Source organism: Lepidochelys kempii, chromosome 1 (assembly GCF_965140285.1).
Source record: "Lepidochelys kempii isolate rLepKem1 chromosome 1, rLepKem1.hap1, whole genome shotgun sequence".
NCBI lineage: Eukaryota > Metazoa > Chordata > Testudines > Cheloniidae > Lepidochelys > Lepidochelys kempii.
In genome coordinates this window covers 299342571-299362381 of record NC_136380.1, presented here as the reverse complement: position 1 = coordinate 299362381, position 19811 = coordinate 299342571, and the positions used below count along the sequence as shown (strand labels likewise).

The window sequence follows — 19811 nt, the reverse complement described above, 5'->3', positions numbered from 1 at the left end:
TGCTACTTAGATGATGGTGAATCCCTCCATCGTAACAAAAGGCCACGTACAGTTCCAAGCACAGTTCCCATAATCAGGGTAATAACAATTTATTCTTCCTGCCCCAATAACAGAGACACTGGGGATCCCACAGCAGCCAAAGTGACCGTTTGGGCAGCTATGGTCTCATTCTAGGTGTGGTGGGTGTGCCTATGCAAATGAGATCGGCCCCTGAAGTTCTTTTCCACAACTTGCCACACCTCACCACCAGATGTCAGGGTGGAGCTCATCCTGACACTGCTTACACCAGTAAGTGGCCCCTGCCCTCTGGAACTAGAGAGCTCTGTGTTCTAGTTCTGCTCACTTCAAAGTGCAATCCTGGATTGGGTTTGGATCTTCTGTCTTAAAGACTCACCCCTTCCTGGTTTGACAAGCCTCACACGTGTACCAGGTTGGGCTGATTGTGCCCACAGAAGTTCGTTAACCCCTTCCTGACTTTTTTTAATAGAAATATCAAACTTGCCCAATGGGCAATCATGTGATGCCATAGCATGCTGTATGCTAGCAGTGTCACAACCTGTCGTGTATGTTCCCTGGAACATTCCAATAAATTATTAAATGAGGAACCTTGAAAATCTCTGTATGACATATTTACCTGACCTCTCCATAGACTCTCCCTCCAATGGAGGTCCTCAATGGATGATATCACCCACATTACTCTATGCAAGTGGAGAGCTGGCTGAGTTCTGCATCTTTGGTTAACTTGTGAAAGAGAAATAATATGTACATATCTAAAGTGAGATTATTTCTCACTTATTAATGTAAGTGATTTACATGATGAATAGCTTTGTTATCTTTTTTATTTAGAATATTTAGTATGTAATTTTAAACTTAATGCATCTCTCATAATACTATTTGCAAGTCTTTTAAATGGAAACTCCTTCACTGCTAAATATGTTTATTTTGCATCGAGGAATCATAGAATCATAGAATATCAGGGTTGGAAGGGACCCCAGAAGGTCATCTAGTCCAACCCCCTGCTCGAAGCAGGACCAATTCCCAGTTAAATCATCCCAGCCAGGGCTTTGTCAAGCCTGACCTTAAAAACCTCTAAGGAAGGAGATTCTACCACCTCCCTAGGTAACGCATTCCAGTGTTTCACCACCCTCTTAGTGAAAAAGTTTTTCCTAATATCCAATCTAAACCTCCCCCACTGCAACTTGAGACCATTACTCCTCGTTCTGTCATCTGCTACCATTGAGAACAGTCTAGAGCCATCCTCTTTGGAACCCCCTTTCAGGTAGTTGAAAGCAGCTATCAAATCCCCCCTCATTCTTCTCTTCTGCAGGCTAAACAATCCCAGCTCCCTCAGCCTCTCCTCATAACTCATGTGTTCCAGACCCCTAATCATTTTTGTTGCCCTTCGCTGGACTCTCTCCAATTTGTCCACATCCTTCTTGAAGTGTGGGGCCCAAAACTGGACACAGTACTCCAGATGAGGCCTCACCAATGTCGAATAGAGGGGAACGATCACGTCCCTCGATCTGCTCGCTATACCCCCTACTTATACATCCCAAAATGCCATTGGCCTTCTTGGCAACAAGGGCACACTGCTGACTCATATCCAGCTTCTCGTCCACTGTCACCCCTAGGTCCTTTTCCGCAGAACTGCTGCCTAGCCATTCGGTCCCTAGTCTGTAGCTGTGCATTGGGTTCTTCCGTCCTAAGTGCAGGACCCTGCACTTATCCTTATTGAACCTCATCAGATTTCTTTTGGCCCAATCCTCCAATTTGTCTAGGTCCTTCTGTATCCTATCCCTCCCCTCCAGCGTATCTACCACTCCTCCCAGTTTATAAATATCATGAAGAGCAAAGCATGGGATGTGAGTGAAGCCAAATTGTATGTAAATTTTTTTATATGAGAAGTACAGTATTTATTCTTTTATTCTTGGGTCAAATGTGGTATAGATCTCTCGGATGCAACATTTTGGTTATATTTGAAATTCTCTTTGTCTCTTTAGGAAATGGATTCTTAAAGTAAAAATGCATTTATTCATTTAGAGATTTAGTATTTTATTGAATATTACATAAATGATTCAGTTTAGTAGGGAAGAATAGTCTTTATTAAACTATTAGCTTTTTCTCAGCCTTGAGTTAACATCCTAAACACATATATGTAATCTTCCTCACTCATTCCTCTTTCCTTTCCCTCAGACAGTAGGTCTTGTTCACTAACTCTCTAATACATCATTCTTTCCACCTCTCCTACATCTAACTGGCAAAAAAATGAGACTTGTAATTCATTATCAGTGCAGCTCCCTTGGTAGCTGTAGTGTAGACAGGGCTCAAGCATTTTTTTTCCAGTTGTTTCATATAAGTCTGATCAGAGTTCAGAGTAGGATTAAATGGAGCCCTGCTTCCATCTGTGCTACCTTTTCTGGGGCTGCACCAGTGAGGAATTCCAAGTTGTATTTTTAACCAGTATAGACAAGACCTCTCTACCGTCTCATCCCTGAGTTCTCCACTGTGCCCATCTCTTCCTTCATTCCTCCTAGACACACAGTCCCTTATGTGATCTTTCTTCTCACTTCCCCAATCAACTATGTCTTGATCTCAAAATATAGACAAACATTTGCCGTTTGAGCTCTGGGGGCTTCCAGAAGTGGTGGGAGAGATCCTGCAGCTCCCGACCGTCTCATCTGAAGTATGACTTTCTAGTCCCTCAAAATCCTCCAGTCCCACTGCAGCCTCATCATACTGGAGTACTCATGCTGTTTGCATATCTCTGGTTCACACTCAGCTTGTAATGGAGAATTAAATATTCACATTATTTACCTCTCTTGATTTGTATCCTGCTCATCTGATCTTCCTAACCCAATCAACTGGAGCTGAATTCAAAATGTATGCTAACAGAGTCGGCATTATATAGCATATTTGGAAGGTGTTCAAAACAGTCACTTGCTATGGTATAATAATGAGTGCAGGTGAAATCACGAAATATGAAATGGCGTATTTTGTAAGTAAGTTGTAACATCATCTGAATCCCAAGATAGAAACAGTTAATCTGCCACTGTATACTACATGGTTGAATGTTTGTTGGTGGAGGTGATTGTTTACAGAAGTTCCCAGAAGCTTCACTCAACTTTGCAGCCCAATTACTATAGGCCCTATACACACACTTCGTTCCTACCCAAAAGAGCTTACAGTTCAGAGGTGAAGCATTTGAGGGTGGGGGGTGACCCCACGTGTCCCCCCTTCCCCCCCAATTTCTGCCAGGCTTTGCCAGCAGTGCTCCCATCCCTGCATGGCAGCTCCTGGGGCTCGTCAACGGGGGAAGGCAGCAGCAAAATAGTTGGGAGCTGCAGGGAGAGCCACTGCTTTTGCTGCTGCCTCTCCCCACTGAGCTAACCTCTCGGGTTTGCAAATAGGGCCGCTGAGCATAAGAGGGTGTGTGCTGGGGGGGAACCTTTAAATTGTGCCTCCCACTATCAGTAGATACCTGTTGTCTGTGTTACAGTATAAGATATATTTATGTGGTTTAATAATACATGAATTTTAAATAGTGGTATGCTGTAAAAGTAAAGAGAGGAATTCATTTTTCAGCTGCTCTCGCCATCTTTCCGGTTCTCCTCTGCTTCTGTGACAATTCTCTCTCCTCCTTACCTGGATGTTGTTATAAATGAATTTGCATGACCACGCTGCAGCATGTAGTACCTCTTTGGAGCTGCTCCCAGTTGAGGCAATGGAAATTTGAGTAGACTAGGATCAAGCTCTTTATCAGTATCTCAGATATTTTTCTAATAAAAATATTGGCCCAAAAATGTGGGAATTAGGAATAACAAAAATACCATCTGTGTATTATTGGACTTTTTGTTGTTTTATAGAAACATAATTTTTATCAACCTATGGAATGAATGAAATAGCTGATACTAATTTATTAGCTGAAATTTTAGTTACATTCAGTTTTCTCATTTAGTAGAGAAGCTGTAGCAACTCCATGCTCTGGAGCAAGAACTTTGTTCGGCTGGGAAGTGGCCCTGGTATCTGGCTTGCAGCTTTTGCTGTACCCATGAAAATTTAGCTACATTTAGCCAATTATAACACTTTGAAAAATATCAGTTCACATTCTCTCATTAGAGACTTATTAGAGTTTGTCAGTTAAAATCTCTTAACATTCCACCTGCGCTGAGCATGCTCTCCACCAGAGCATATAAATGTGCATACTGCAGACTATGGAATGCACATACGCCCTGTGCGTGCTACATCCTAGGGCTGCAGGGGCTAGACAGGAATGCCCTGCAATTGCTCTTCCCGACAGCTGGGGACCACTGCGTCATCAGTCACCAGAACTAAGAGCCCCTGCTGGTGCCCTGACAATGTGGAGAAGGAGGGAGAAAGCAGCCTGACTTGAATGCAGGGAGCGAGGAGGGGAAGAGAGAGCAAGGTGAAGAGGTCAGGAGCTCAGGAGGAGGACGGGCCTGGGGGATGAAGCTATTTAAAAATGTGAATTGCTCAGAGAACCTTAATTCTGGAATTTCCTAACATGTGAATCTTGACTTTTCAGTGCAAGCATGAATGTAACCTATTCCCATCACATCAACTTTAACTTTCGTTTAACAGCTTTTTGGGGATTTAATTGAATATACAATGATAAATTTACCTTTGCCTGCAGCATCTTACATCAAAGTGGCAACATCATTTTTCTTTTCCAAGGGGCCTGAATAAAAGGAGAGCAATTTGATTTGGAGAGGAAGGCTCAGCTTCATTCTCTTTCATATTAGTCTTTTATCTGTACAGTAAAGATTCATTCCATACATATGAAAACTTGGTGTTCTGTAGATCATAGGAAAAGGGACTATTCAGCTTTAGGTCACTCGTTTGTATTTGTCCCAGCCCACATGTCCTCACTATCAGTGCTGGCAGTATGTTGGCCTATGTCAGATGAGTTGGTCTCAAATGCATTCCTAGTCGACAGATCTCCAAATGACAAATACCTCCATCAGACCTGGCACTAATTGTCACCCTAGTTGGTAATGTCAGCAGAGAGGGTAAGAAATGAATGGAAATGGAATCTAAATTACCTTCTCCTTCACCCCAGGGCAAGAATGACCCAGAGAAGAGTAGTGAAGGGAAGCCAGCACTGATGTCCATGATGTGCTTGTTTTGTTGATGCATGCAGAACTTCATTTTTTTAGGGCTAGCAAACCAATAGCATCCACACACACAGCATGTTATAAAGGGTGTGCCTTTTGTATTTTTTATTGTTTGTTTCTTAATGAAAATCAATACAAAATTAATAGGTGTGGATGATGTAAATTGGTTCAAGAGAGATTAATAAGACTGGGACTTTTCAGCTTGGAAAAGAGACGACTAAGGGGGGATATCGTAGAGGTCTATAAAATCATGACTGGTGTGGAGAAAGTGAACAAGGAAGTGTTATTTACTCCTCATAACACAAGAACTAGGAGTCACCAAATGAAATTAATAGGCAGGAGGTTTAAAACAAACAAAAGAAAGTATTTCTTCACACAGTGCAGTCAGCCTGTGGAACTCTTTGTCACAGGATGTTCTGAAGGCTAAGACTATAACAGGGTTAAAAAAATAACCAGATAAATTCATGGAAGATAGGTCCATTGATGGCTATGAGCCAGGATTGGCAGGGATGGTGTCCCTAGCCTTTGTTTGTCAGAAGCTGGGAATGGGAGACGCGGCATGGGTGCGACCACAAGATGATTATCTGTTCTGTTCATTCCCTCTGAAACACCTGGCATGGGCCACTCTCAGAAGACAGGATACAGGGCTAGATGGACCTTTGGTTTGACCCAGTATGGCCATTCTTATATTCTTATGTAAGATTTACTTTCTTAACATATTAATTGTGAACATATATTTTTATTTCAGAGGATGGAAAAGGATATGGCCCAGTGTTTGAGGAGCAACCCATTGATACCATCTACCCTGAGGAATCTACAGATGGACAAGTTTCAATGAACTGCAGAGCTCGAGCAATCCCTTTTCCAACTTACAAGTAAACCTTTAGCTTGGTTTTGAATTACAGGGCTTGCCAGGCATTTCAGACCCATTTCATTTCACATTTCAAATATAATTTGCTGATTATGAATGAATGAATAGTTTAGCAGGTGGCTATACAGTCTTCTTAGATGCATACGAGTTGAAGTTTGTGCATTTTTTTCATTAAGAAGACAGTTTTCCTTATGCTTGCAATGATGTCTAGAGAAGTCCTGGACAGAAAATATCAATTGTGTTTCATGAAACATTTTCAGGTTTCTTAATTTGTTTTTGGGAGCCTAGCTGTGATCTTTGGAGACCGTCCTTCATTTCCTGTCGGTCAAAATCAGGGACACCATTGTCATCCTAGACATGAGAAGCTTTTTAATGGAATTTTTTTTAAATGTTTCTACCAGCTAGTCTAGAGTTTCGCGATATGAACACTGTCATAATAAACCTCATATTCTTAATGAACCAGTCCATGATGATTGATTCTTTTGTGCAAGTGTAGGATCTCATGTCTTCCATAGGTCTCTACAATAGGCTCAACACACATCAAAGGACACACTCTGGAGCTTATCTTTTGTCATGAGAGCATGGTAGTTACATTCTTGTCATGGTCAGATAAGCACCTCCTTCAAAGTAGGGAGAGACTCCTAAGTCCTCTCAAGGCGAGGGACCCATTTCATTCATCTGCTCTCACAAACTGACAGAATTAGTCTTCTGTCAAGAGTTGTATGAAGGAAGACACAGTTGAGTCACTGAGCTATTCTGTCAATGTCTATAATACGATTATGATCATCTACTGTACTGTACCATCAACACAGTACCTACCAGAAGTTCATTTTCACCTCATCATCCTTGCAAATCACTTGATTATACAAAATACCTATGATAAATGGAGAACTTGAGAGGAGACTAGAACACTGGGGCTGGACAATTCATTCTGATTCTGATCCTTCGTAACAGAGAGAGTTCTTGCATTCTTATAGTATGGTGATGGTGGAGACTAATAGGGCTTTTTTCCCCCTCACCCCTAGGACTTCTTCAAAGTCCAAACCAGCAGGATAGCTGATGTGGTGAACACCTTGGGGAATGTAGGTTTTCCACTAGGCTGTTGATTAATTGCAGTTAACTCACGCAATTAACTCAAAAAATTAATTGCAATTAATTGCAGTTTTAATCACACTGTTAAACAATTGAATATCAATTGAAATCTATTAAATATTTTGGATTTTTTTTACATTTTCAAATATACTGATTTCAATTACAACACAGAATACCAAGTGTACAGTGGTCAATTTATATTACTTTTGATTACAAATATTTGCACTGTAAAAATGACAAAAGAAATAGTATTTTTCAATTCACCTCATACAAGTACAGTAGTGTAATCTCTTTATCGTGAAAGTGCAACTTAGAGATGTAGATTTTTTTGTTACATAATAGTACTCCATAACACAACAATGTAACACTTTAGAGCCTAGAAGTCCACTCAGTCTTACTTGTTTAGCCAGTCGCTAAGAGAAACAAGTTTGTTTACATTTACAAGAGATAATGCTGCCCTCTTCTTATTTACAATGTCACCTGAAAGTGAGAACAGGTGTTTGCATGGCATTTTTGTAGCCAGCATTGCGAGGTATTTACATGCCGGGTATGCTAAACATTCATATGCTGCTTCATGCTTTGACTACCATTCCAGAGGACATATTTCAATGCTGATGATGCTTGTTAAAAAAAAATGCATTAATTAAATTTGTGATTGAACACTTAGGAGGAGAATTGTATGTGTCCCGCTCCATGATTTTACCCGCATTCTGCCATATATTTTGTATTATGGTAGTCTCGGATGATGACCCAGCATATGCTGTTTGATTTAAGAACACTTTTGCTGCAGATTTGACAAAACACAAAGAAGGTTCCAATATCAGATTTCTAAAGATAGCTACAGTGCTCGACCCAAGATTTAAGAATCTGAAGTGCCTTCCAAAATCTGAGAAGGATGATGTGTGGAGCATGCTTTCAGAAGTCTTAAAAGAGCAACACTCTGGTGCAGAAACTACAGAACTTGAACCACCAAAAAAGAAAATCAGCCTTCTGTTGGTGGAATCTGACTCAGATGATGAAAATGAACATGCATCGGTCCATACCTCTTTGAATCGTTATTGAGCAGAATCTGTTATCAGCATGGACGCATGTCCTCTGGAATGGTGGTTGAAGCAGGAGGGGACATATGAATATTTAGCGTATCTGTCACTTAAATATCTTGCAACACCAGCTACAACAATGCCATGCAAACGCCTATGTTGTAATTCTCACTTTCAGGTGACACTGTAAGTAAGAAGTGGGCAGCATTATCTCCTGCAAATGTAAAAAAACTTGTTTGTCTGAGTGATTGGCTGAACAAGAAGTAGGACTGAGTAGACTTGTAGGCCTGACAGTTTTACATTGTTTTATTTTTGAATGCAGTTATTTTTTGTGCATAATTCTATATTTGTAAGTTAAACTTTCATGATAAAGAGATTGCACTACAGTACCTGTATTAGATGAATTGAAAAATACTATTGCCTTTGTTTTTTACAGTGCAAATATTTGTAATAAAAATAAATATAAATTGAGCAGTGTATACTTTGTATTCTGTGTTATAATTGAAATCAATATATTTGAAAATGTAGAAATCACCCAAAAATATTTAAATAAATAGTAATCTATTATTGTGTAACAGCGTGATTAATTGCAATTAATTTTTTTAATTGCTTGACAGCCTTATTTTCCACTCAATAACAGATCTGAGTATTTCTTGCTGAGATTTTTTTTACTTATTTGCAGTTAGCATAATTCAACAGCATTCTTACTTGCTGGTATAGTTACCTCAGAACAATGTCTTCATTTTCCTGTCTATCCAACAGTCTTCCTTAGGCTTTTTGGTCACTTTGATGCCTTCAACCACTCTGTTTTGGAGATAAACAGTAGTCCAACACAAAACCTTCAGTCCTTCCCTGAGCTCAATTTTTAGCTCTCCTGGTCTTCTCTCCAGGTGCATGCTGGTCTCTTCCCTATTTATGCAGGAGTTTGTCTATACTACCTGTCTCCAAGTGTGGCAATCCTTCACCCTTCCATGGGGCTCAAATATCCTTATGTCCTTCTTGGGCCTCTAAGCTTTGTTTCAGGGAATTGCCTTATCACCTTGAAAGGTGGCACCACAAAGGTGACAAGTGCCATCCCTCTACTTCAGACCTCTGACAATAGGGGTTTAAGCCAGAGGTTGTCCGCCCTAAGATTCCAACTGACCTGTTTTTCTCGGGTCCACTTCAAATATTATCTCCTCCGGTTTTTCAAATACACAGCATCCAGAGTCCTACCATATCCTGCCTCCATACAGGCTTTTTCTGAGTACAGAGCTTTGCTAGCTTTCTTGGCAGAGAGCCCTTCTCTAGGCTGTCCCTCCCCTGCTCTCTCTAGGTCTCTAGACTTCCTACCTCCATCTGGATTGGCCCTAACCGAGCCACCAGCTTCTGATATAGGCATAGAGGTCACACAGCCCCACATTTTTGTTAATATGGCACCCAAAAGTGTGTTGAGCACTTTACAGAACAAATACAAAAGTGTTCCATGTCCTGAAGAGCTTACAATTTGTTTTAGCTGTGACACGAGTGTAACAATGGTTCTTGAAAAGACCTGCACTCCTTAGAAACTTTTAGCATATGAGAAGTCCGACTGAACTAAATAGGACTTTTTCTTGTGCATAAAGTTACTCATAAGTATTTGTAGTATTGGGATCAGCTCGAAGAACTGCATGAGGAGAGAATGTTTACAGTAATAAGATCCCATGGTTACGCAGGTATGGTTTGTGCACATTTTGAATGAGTCTGTTAAGGTCTATTTTTATGATACTTAATTTTAAAGTAACCTTGTTTTACAAATATCAGGGGGTAGCCATGTTATTCTGTATCCACAAAAACAACAAGGACTCCGGTGTCACCTTAAAGACTAACAGATTTATTTGGGCATAAGCTTTCGTGGGCTAGAACCTACTTCATCGGATGCATGGAGTGAAAATTACAGATGCAGGCATTATTGTACTGACACATGAAGAGAAGGGAGTTACCTCACAAGTGGAGAACCAGTGTTGACAGGGCCAATTGGATCAGAGTGGAGGTAGTCCACTCCCAATAATAGAGGAGGAGGTGTCAATTCCAGGAGAGGCAAAGCTGCTTTTGTAATGAGCCAGCCACTCCCAGTCCCTATTCAGGCCCAAATTAATGGTGTTAAAGTTTGCAAATGAATTTTAGTTCTGCTGTTTCTCTTTGAAGACTGTTTCTGAAGTTTTTTTTGTTCAAGTATAGCTACTTTTAAATCTGTTATAGAATGTCCAGGCAGATTGAAGTGTTCTCCTACTGGCTTTTGTATGCTCCAAAAGAAAATACAAATGTTTTACAAAGGAATATAAATAATATTGTGTTCACACAAAAGAAAAATTCAAGCTGGATCGAGGAAACATGACCGTCTACTGACCTCAAACTAACAAGTTCAGAAGAACATGTTTACTATGACTTTTTCTTCTGATTCGCCACAGATTCCAGTTTGTGAAGAATGTTCTGGTCTGTTTTGTCGTAGTTTAAACTATGTATGTGATAGCTACCCTTGTATATTTCTGCATATATTTTATAATGTATTAATAATGTCTACATGTGGTTTCCCTCACAGGACTGAAATAACATCTTTTAATTCCCATGAATATAATTGAAGATTTTATTACAATTATTATTATTATTTATTACTTCTGCTGCTATGGAAAAGCCTCTTGTTTGAAAGTTACTGAGTTTTGATTTTGTTCGGGATGTATTTTTATTAAACCCACTTCACACGATTTTTCTCTCCGTTTCAAATTTCAATACATAATTAACTTTAACTTCCCAAATGGTAACTGGATTTAAAACAACCTTTCAATAGTTCTTTTTGTTGAAGAAGCAAGCAGAGAGTAATCTGATTTTCAAAAAGTATTGTTTGCCAGTAGATCTTGATATGAAATTGTGTGCATAGTTTGAACTTCGTAGGTTTATATGAAATGATATATTTCCTAGTTATTTGTAATACCTTTCCGTTGCCTTCAAGCAAGCTTTTGGGCTCCCTCTGATGGACACAATAATACCTATACATTCCCATGAAATTGTGTAGGCAGTTCAAAAGTATTGGGTCATATTCGTTTCTGGTGTAACTCCATTAGGGTGACCAGATGTCCTGATTTTATGGCGAATGTCCTGATTTTGGGGTCTTTTTCTTATATAGGCTCGAATTATCCCCCACCCCCATCCCGATTTTTCACACTTGTTGTCTGGTCACCCTAAACTCCACTGAAGTGAGTAGAGTTACACCGGGGATGAATTTGGCCCACTGAGTTCATGTCTTCTTGTGGTTGTATTTTATGAAATAAAACAGCAGTGCCACATCTGCACAATCAAATGCAGGAGCTGTCCCATCCATTTACCCACCCAGTCTCCCATGCAAAGTGCCCTAGTCATTCGTCCAGCAGTCAGGGTAGAAGTCCCCAGCAATTTTGTTATTTAAGAAAATGGCAGTGTTAGAACAAGTCTGACTCTCTTTTCACTGGCATTACTAATACTTTATGCCTGAAGTAACTTCCTTGGCCTACACATCCTCAAGTGAATGGGGGAGGATCTGGTAGAGATTAGGTAGTAACTCTGTTGTTACATATTCCAAGGGTGCACCGTGGGTGTTTTCTTGAGCTACTTGACCCCCACCTTCACCCCCGTATAACTCTTTCAGTCTTACCTCACAGATGGTGGTTCTTCTCACCTTGCAAATTGGACTGGCCATCATGTTTCTAGAGAGATAATTTGGGCGAGGTAATTTTTTATTGGACCAACTTCTGTTAAAAGATATTACCTCAGCCACCTTGTCTCTCTAATATACTGGGACAGACATGGCTACAACTACTCTGCCATACATCATGTTTATATGCCATTCAGGCAGGTCAAATTTGAGAGCCTTGTCTGAGGAAAATTAAAATAAAACCATTTATCATAATACATGAATATAATATCATAGTTATTTACAATTAGTAGCAAGTTGTGAACCCACATAGGAAGAGTTTTCTTGCAAATAATTTTTTGCAACCATCACATCATCTTTTCTTTTTTTAATAGGTGGAAACTAAATAACTGGGATATTGATTTAACAAAGGATCGCTACGGTATCGTGGGAGGCAGACTTCTTATCAATAATCCAGAGAAATCAAAGGATGCTGGGAAATACGTTTGTATAGCATCGAATATCTTTGGAACTGTCCGAAGCGCTGAAGCGACTCTAAGTTTTGGATGTAAGCAATTGTTAACTTTAAAACAGATAAGTACATACTGATTAGGTTTAAATGGTCAATGTTTCACTGTATTATTGTTGCAGCATTTTACAGTCATTGCATTGTATCACTCTGTGAAAATGGTATAAAGTGCCTTCTTTGACAGACCAGCAAGTAGTAAGTTTTTAAAGCAGCTTATACTCTTCATCCTGCTGTTGGCATTACAACCATCTCAAAGGCCTTAAGTTTATATCTGCAAAGAGGGTCACACAGCTTGTTTAACCAGAGAGGGGGAATTCCCACAATCTTGAGGCATATAGTGTCCTAATTTTAAGACACAATGGAACCCATGGGGAAGTTGTCAGAAGAGAGAGACAGATAGGTTCACATGATGAAGGTCAGCTGTCATCCTTGTCAAAACAGATTGGAAGTTCTTGAAGATGGATGATGTGTCATTTTATAGTGAAAAGAATGCTGCAATCCTTATGCCACATTTAAGGCCGTGCTGAGGGCATTTCTGTCAACTTCAGACAATTATGAGCTAGTGTTTTCCACACACACATTGTCAGCAACAGGTATTTTGTTGAGAAAGATTAGGGTGACCAGATAGCACGTGTGAAAAATTGAGATGTGGGTAGGAGGAATAGGCGCCTATATAAGACAAATCCCCAAATATTGGGACTATCCTTATCAAATCGGGACATCTGGTCACCCTAAAATGGATGTACCTAGGTAACATAAATAGCTAGACTTTATCATCTGGAGAAAAAAGGGTTTTTTGTTTGTTTGTTTTTTATCTCCCCCTTAAAATGATATTATCCTGGAAATATTTTGTACATTAAAAACACAGGGTGAAATCTGTCCTCGTGCAGAGATCCTGCATAAGGCCCTATGGACCACTTAATCCCCATATTAAGGGCTTAGGCAAGACAAGTGCTCCACAGGCCTTATGATCGCTCTCTGCACTGGTCAGTATTTCACGTTTAGTGAATAATATCAGTGGTTTAAGAGGTTTAATGTAAACCCCAGGTTGTAATGTTTTGTGAAAATAAATTTAATATTATGGGACCAAAGATTTAAAAATGAAGCCAGACTCATGGATTTTCACATAAGTCTGGATGCAAGTGTGGTCTGTATTTTAAATAGAAATATTCCACAGTACGTTTTCTAGCAGAAACGCAAGGCTGGATTAGAGTTTCTCTGTAATGAAGGTGAATTTAGCCAGTAGGCAGGCATTCCCACTAATGTCAAAGGAGTGGCATGCATTCCAGTAGTTCACACTGCAGATGCCTATGGCTGTAGACTTGGAGTGAAGCAATTGTCTCACTTTAAAGAGGTGTAAGCCCCAGCCCCCGGCTGGCCAGAGGAGCCCCAGCCCCTCTCCCTTTAATCAGTTAACCAGTTAAATTATATGATTTTAATCATTTAAACGGTTAACTTTTTAAACAATGTTTACATCCCTAGTTTATACCAGGTTAACAGAGCATTGTTATGCTGAACTTTGTAAGCAAATATTCAAATGCTAACGATAGGGATGAATCAAGAAAACAACAGAAACCAAAATATGCTAGGAAACTGCTGAAAGTCTGTTTTTTAAAAAAGCATTAAAACTTTGTTGTCTCTTGTTTCCTTTGTTTTATTATTTCCCCTTCCCCTGTCTCCCTATAGGTCAGCAAAGCTCTTCTCCCGCCCCACCACCACAATAACTGTGATATACTTCTGTTTCAAAACCATATTTGGCATAGAGCTCATTCAAAAATGCTAAAAATAATTGTGAAAAACTTTTTAATTTTTTTCATTGACTTGCCCGTTCTATAAAACTGCAAAAAAAACACAAAACTGGTGAAATTCAAAAAATGTTCAATATCTGTACTTTGGAGAAAAGGGAAGAGATGTTCATAGTGAAGACAACCATCTTAAACTCAAATAAAATGGTCATTGGGACAAAAGCCAAGCTGGCTTCTTAGGAAGGTGGGGGTAAACTGAAAAGTCCAGTCCTGCAAACATTAGCAAAAATGTCATTGATCTCAGTGGGGCTGAATTGGGTCTCCAGGAGAGAAATGAATCAAAGGTTTTAAAGTAGTTTTTAAAAAGGTTTTCGCTAGCAGCTGTTACCACACACATGCATGCACATATTTGTGTGTCCGCACACACACCCACACCAACTTCCTTTGCTCTGGGGAATTTTCTTCTTTCATGTCAAGTGGTGGAGCTTTTTTGGCTTATGCTGATGGGAGTCAGAAGCTGAACCACCTCCTTTTTTGGTGGAAAACAGATTGAAAATTGTAATAACAGGAGCCAAATCATAGCAGAAGAACTGTCGTAGCCAAACAGAGCAAGCAAAGACATTTCCATAATCACTGTACAGTTATAACTATAAAGTGATTTTACAAATTATTGCGTTCTGGTTCACAATGGATATCTTCCAATTAGAGTTCAAGGATTCACATTCTTCATAATTATTGAGTAATAACGATAGTTATTATTGCAAATCAGACACTCAGAGCCAATCAGCATTCGGGGCATTTCATAAGTGGGAAGAAACTGTGCAGTTATAGATCAGTAATTGAACAGACATCTCTGTACACCCTGGCACAGACTGTTCTATTTCAGTAAAAACCTAATTTTATTTTTTACATTTAAATTGCCTGTTCTTTTTTATGCCTTTTTAATTTGTGGTGATTATTCCTAAAATTCACAAATTTATCGAAAACACAGCATAAATAAAAAGTCCAGATATAAAGTTAGGCATTTACTTATTTTAACTGGAAATTATTAAAGTAAGTATTTTAAAAATGACCATTAGATTTTTTTTTCTTTCCTCAAACCATACTTTGGCCATATTCAAAGTAGTAATCACTTTGTTTTATATTTTCCACTCATGGATAGCACTAGTAGTTTTTACAATCACTATAATAGATTTATAACTGCAGTATGCCAAGATGAAAGAGGGAATGAAAAACAGTGGCAACCTCACAAGAAATTGTGAAATTTTACAGCCAGGAAAAAAACAGTTTGGCGGCATCATCCCATGTTGTGAAGTCAGAAGGAAATATCATGGCCAGCTGCTTGATAAGAGTAGTCCTCTTTGACAAATGAAAGACATCTGTTTCATGCTTTAGATGAATACATACGTACATTCATTCCAAGCCATGCCAATTTAAGAATGTATGTCCTCCCTGGTGGTCTAGTGGTTAGGACTGGGTGCTCTTGCTGCCGCAGCTTGGATTCAATTCCTGGTCAAAGAAATATGCTTGAATAGGCAGCAGTCTTCAAACAAAAAAAACAAGTATATTTTTCACACAACGCATGGTCAACCTGTGGAACTCCTTGCCAGAGGATGTTATGAAGGCCAAGACTATAACGGGGTTCAGAAAAGAACTAGATAAGTTCATGGAGGATCGGTCCATCAATGGCTGTTAGCCAGATGGGCAGGGATGGTGTCCCCAGCCTCTGTTTGCCAGAAAGAAAGCTGGGAATGGGCAACAGGGGATGGATCACTTGATGATTACCTGTTCTATTCATTCCCTCTGGGGCACCTGCCATTGGCCAATGTTGGAAGACAAGATACTGGGCTAGATGGACCTTTTGTCTAACCCAGTATGGCTGTTCTTATGTTCTTAACTAGCTCAGATTTAATTGCAAATCTAGTTCAGACAATATCTGAATCCATACTGAACCAAACATAAATAAGAATAATTGGTTGAATTAGTTGTGAGCTAGAAGGTGAATCAAGAGAGTGTGGTGTTCAGACATTTGAAGAGATACCCTCTTTATATATTAATAGCATAGGTCTTTAGAGATTTCCTTTATGATGTTTGTCCTACAAGCAGTCACTGAAAAGATCTACTTCTCCTCTTACCCTATTATTTTGATGTCCCTCTGCTATGTGTACAGTATTTATTCTACTGTCTTCTCAGTTACAGTAGCTCATAAACCATACTGATGTCCTTTTGTGTAAATGTGTATGCATCTCTATCCTGATTAGTCGTTATTGTTTCTGCCTTGCTACTCATGAACTTAAGTTGTAGTTAGATCCTGGAAATAGCAGCCTGAGGAAAGAGTTGAAATAATCTGAATTTAGGTTGGATGATTCCTTTGGCTTTTGATGGGAAGGATATTGTGTACAGCTTTTAATATTTATTATTATTTATTTAGACTGTGTTAGCACTTAGAAGACACATTCTGGATTCCCCCACTCCCACTGTACTTTGTGCTATGCAAACACTTAGTAAAAGAGACAGTCCCTACCCCAGTCTAATTTGATAAGAGATACGACAATGAAAGTGACACAAGAAGGGAGCTATTGCCCAGCTTGTAGGTACCACTCTTAAAATAAATAAATAAAATCTGCTATCCGTAACTGACATGCAATCAAACCATCACTGTCTTATAATTGTGGCCACCATTATTGCAATGTGTAACTCAAAAGGGTCTGATACTTGGCCCTTCTACAGAAGACCCTTTGCACTGCTCCACTGGCACAAAGTGGCCATAGAGCTGTTTCAGCCAGCCAGCTGAGGATCGCCCAGCTGGCTTTGTGCCCCCATCTCAAAGCCCCTGGCATAGGATACGTAGCTGGACCACTCTGCCATCCAGCAGTCCTTGGCTGTTGGAATAGCCCATGAGGCAGGGACAGCCTGGTTCATCTTGGGGGAAGCCATGGGGATGCTCCAAGTTACAACAGGCATTGAATTGGCCTCCTGGACAGCCCTTCGTTTGGGAGAATGAAAAATTCTCTGAAGTCACTTTTGCCCTACCCATCATTAGGTTCTGGCTCTAAATGCAGCTCACCTGGACCTGAGAATCAGAGCCAAAGTCAACATTTCTTTCTTTTTTATGGGCAGTTGCAAACTGCAGGGGTTAGACAGGCAGAGCCATTGCAGTTGGTGATTCTAGGATTAAAGCAAACAAAACAGGCTGTATGGCCCTGCACTTTGTCTCAAACGTTGATGTATTTCTACATTCATCTCTAAAGGAGCTGTATGTGTAAATCCGAATGTAGAAAACAATCCTTAAACACTGAAAAAGCTTTATATTTTCTCTTTTTTTTTTTTTAAATCTAGACCTTGATACATTTCCACCAGAGGAACGCTATGAGGTGAAAGTACGGGAGGGTGTTGGAGCAGTGCTTCTTTGCGAGCCTCCTTACCATTACCCAGGTAATTCAACTGAAACTACACGATTTTCAATCCCTATAGTATGGAAGGGATAGGATGTATATGTATGATTAAGATATTTTCCATTTAAATCTAATAAATGGGATAAAGATATTGTTGGTATATACAGTGTAGTTTAAATTAAGCATGCATTAAGAAAGGCAAAAAATTATTCCTTCTGATAGGTTTTTTTGATCCTTCGGAGAGTGGACTGAGCCCTTTAAGTTAATGAACAAAGATTTCTGGACACTGTTAATACTTCAGTTAGTTAAAATTAAATAAAGTCTCTGATTATATTCCTCTCCTCCCCCCGAAACCTATGGTCTTGTTTGCTTCATGGACGTATGGAGAAAGGGGCTTTTTCTTGACTCATATGAGATGTAAATAAACAGCAGTAACTTTTTTCCCAAGCTCAAATCCACTAGGTCAGTTTCAGGCAACATGTTTGTAGATGAACAGGACAAAGGAGAAATTTTCCCAAATGTACAAACTAGAAGAGAAAAGCCCGATGCACACAAAACATTGCTGGTTTTTCTCATCAATTTGTCCATAAACTATTAAAAGTGTTTATAGTGATATGGAATAAACAATAAAGCAAGACTAATAGAAGCTGAGTGAAAATTATGTTGTACTGTGTATAACTAAGGCTTCAATTATATGGTGACAGCAATAAGGTACAAATTAATTTTAGAATTCACAAACAGTTTTTGAAATTGGAAATAACATTACTAAAAAGAAATCAAGTAATTTTATGTAGGGAGGTTGTGGAATCTCTGTCACTGGAGTTTTTTAAGAACAAGTTAGGTGTCAGGAGAGGTCTAGATAATACTTAGTCCTGCCTCAGTACAGGGGATTGGACTAGATGACCTATCGAGGTCCCTTCCAGTCCTACATTTCTATGATTCTGAAAATTTGGGAGGAAGGATGGTCCATTACCTATGGCAGTAACCTGGGACTGGGTTCAGTTCCTTGTTCCACCACAGGTTTCCTGTGTGACCTTGGGCAAATCACTTAACCTCTCTGTGCTTCAGTTCCTCATCTGTAATAGCATTTCCTTACCCCACAGGAGTGAGGCACTCAGATACTGCAATGATGGGCCAGATTTCTACCTAAGATAAGACAATTCGTCTTATCCAGTGGACAGCATAGCACCTTGTATCAGGAAAATCAGCAACCAAAATTTTCACATGATAATTTTCATTTCATCCTGGTATTGTTGAAGTCAATAGGAGTTTTATCAGTGACCTCAGTAAGATCAGGATTTGGCCCATTACATTTTAACTTTACTACATGGTATCATTTATTGTTCTAAGAAGATTATATATTGACAGAATGCAAACAGAAGAAATATATGGATATTTTCTTCTTGGTCTTAATTCTTCTATCTGTCTATTTTACTATTTAACAATGTTTAATTCAAGTTTGACATGAATTTAACGTTGAATTGTGTTTAGTCTCTTTAATTTGGTACAGTAATTACCAATTCTGAGCTCCGCTTGTCACGTGAAAAGCTGCAGCTGAAGGTTTGAAAGCAAGCAAATTTAAATTAACTCTGCAAACAAATGCTCTCAGATAGTAGTTAGACAATGATTTGGTATTTGAAGGCTAAATTATGCTTCCTTTTAGGAAACTTGCTATTACCGCTAACTCCCCCCAAAATAGATATTCTCTAGCTGATAGAGAATTCATCATCAAGAAGGACATAGAGAACATGCAAAGTTTCTTATTTTCCTAATATCCAAAGCATTAATTAAATCTGTTGAAGAAATATCAAAACAATTGTGTTCCTTCAAATAGTTACACTTTATTTATACAATAAATGATTGCTGGAGATCATGTTAAATTACCAAAAGTTATCCTGCATTGAGTATATGCAAGGAGGTAGAAATAGCCATGTTCTATGAGCTAATTATGGACCCGAGTACCTAGTATTAGGTGCCTAGTTCACAGATTTTGATGCTAGTTCCTAGTGAGTCAGCTGATGAGGTGGTGCCTCAGAGGAAGCTCTCTGATCACTCCTCTAATGGGCTAAGTCCCAGATTTGTAAAGGTATTTAGGTGTTGCAGTGCCTAACTCACTTAGGAGCCTATGTCCCATTGACTTTTAGTGAGACTTAGGTGCCTAAAGACCATATCCTCAAAAAGATTTAGGCACCACCTCACAGACACTTTAGGCACCTAAATCCAATATTTAGACCCTCAGAACCCCGACTTAGCTGCCACATAAATTAGTTTGTGCCTAAACTCCCTAGGTGCCTAAGTTTCCTGTGGTGGGCATATGCAAAGCCACATCAGTCCTGACACTCAGCACCTAGTTCACACTTAAGCCCCAACATAATTCACAAA

At 39.4% G+C, this 19811-nt stretch overlaps 1 protein-coding gene across 3 annotated transcripts in view; it reads left to right on the top strand.

Moving 5' to 3' along the window:
- The window catches only part of CNTN1 (contactin 1), a 432672-nt gene that overhangs the window by 253968 nt on the left and 158893 nt on the right, over window positions 1-19811 (top strand). For all 3 annotated transcript variants that reach the window (XM_073328045.2, XM_078851133.1, XM_073328043.2), the window contains 3 exons: window positions 5881-6007; window positions 12156-12328; window positions 17374-17469. In XM_073328045.2, the coding sequence (XP_073184146.2) occupies window positions 5881-6007; window positions 12156-12328; window positions 17374-17469 (396 nt within the window). The remainder of the gene's footprint in view (window positions 1-5880; window positions 6008-12155; window positions 12329-17373; window positions 17470-19811) is intronic.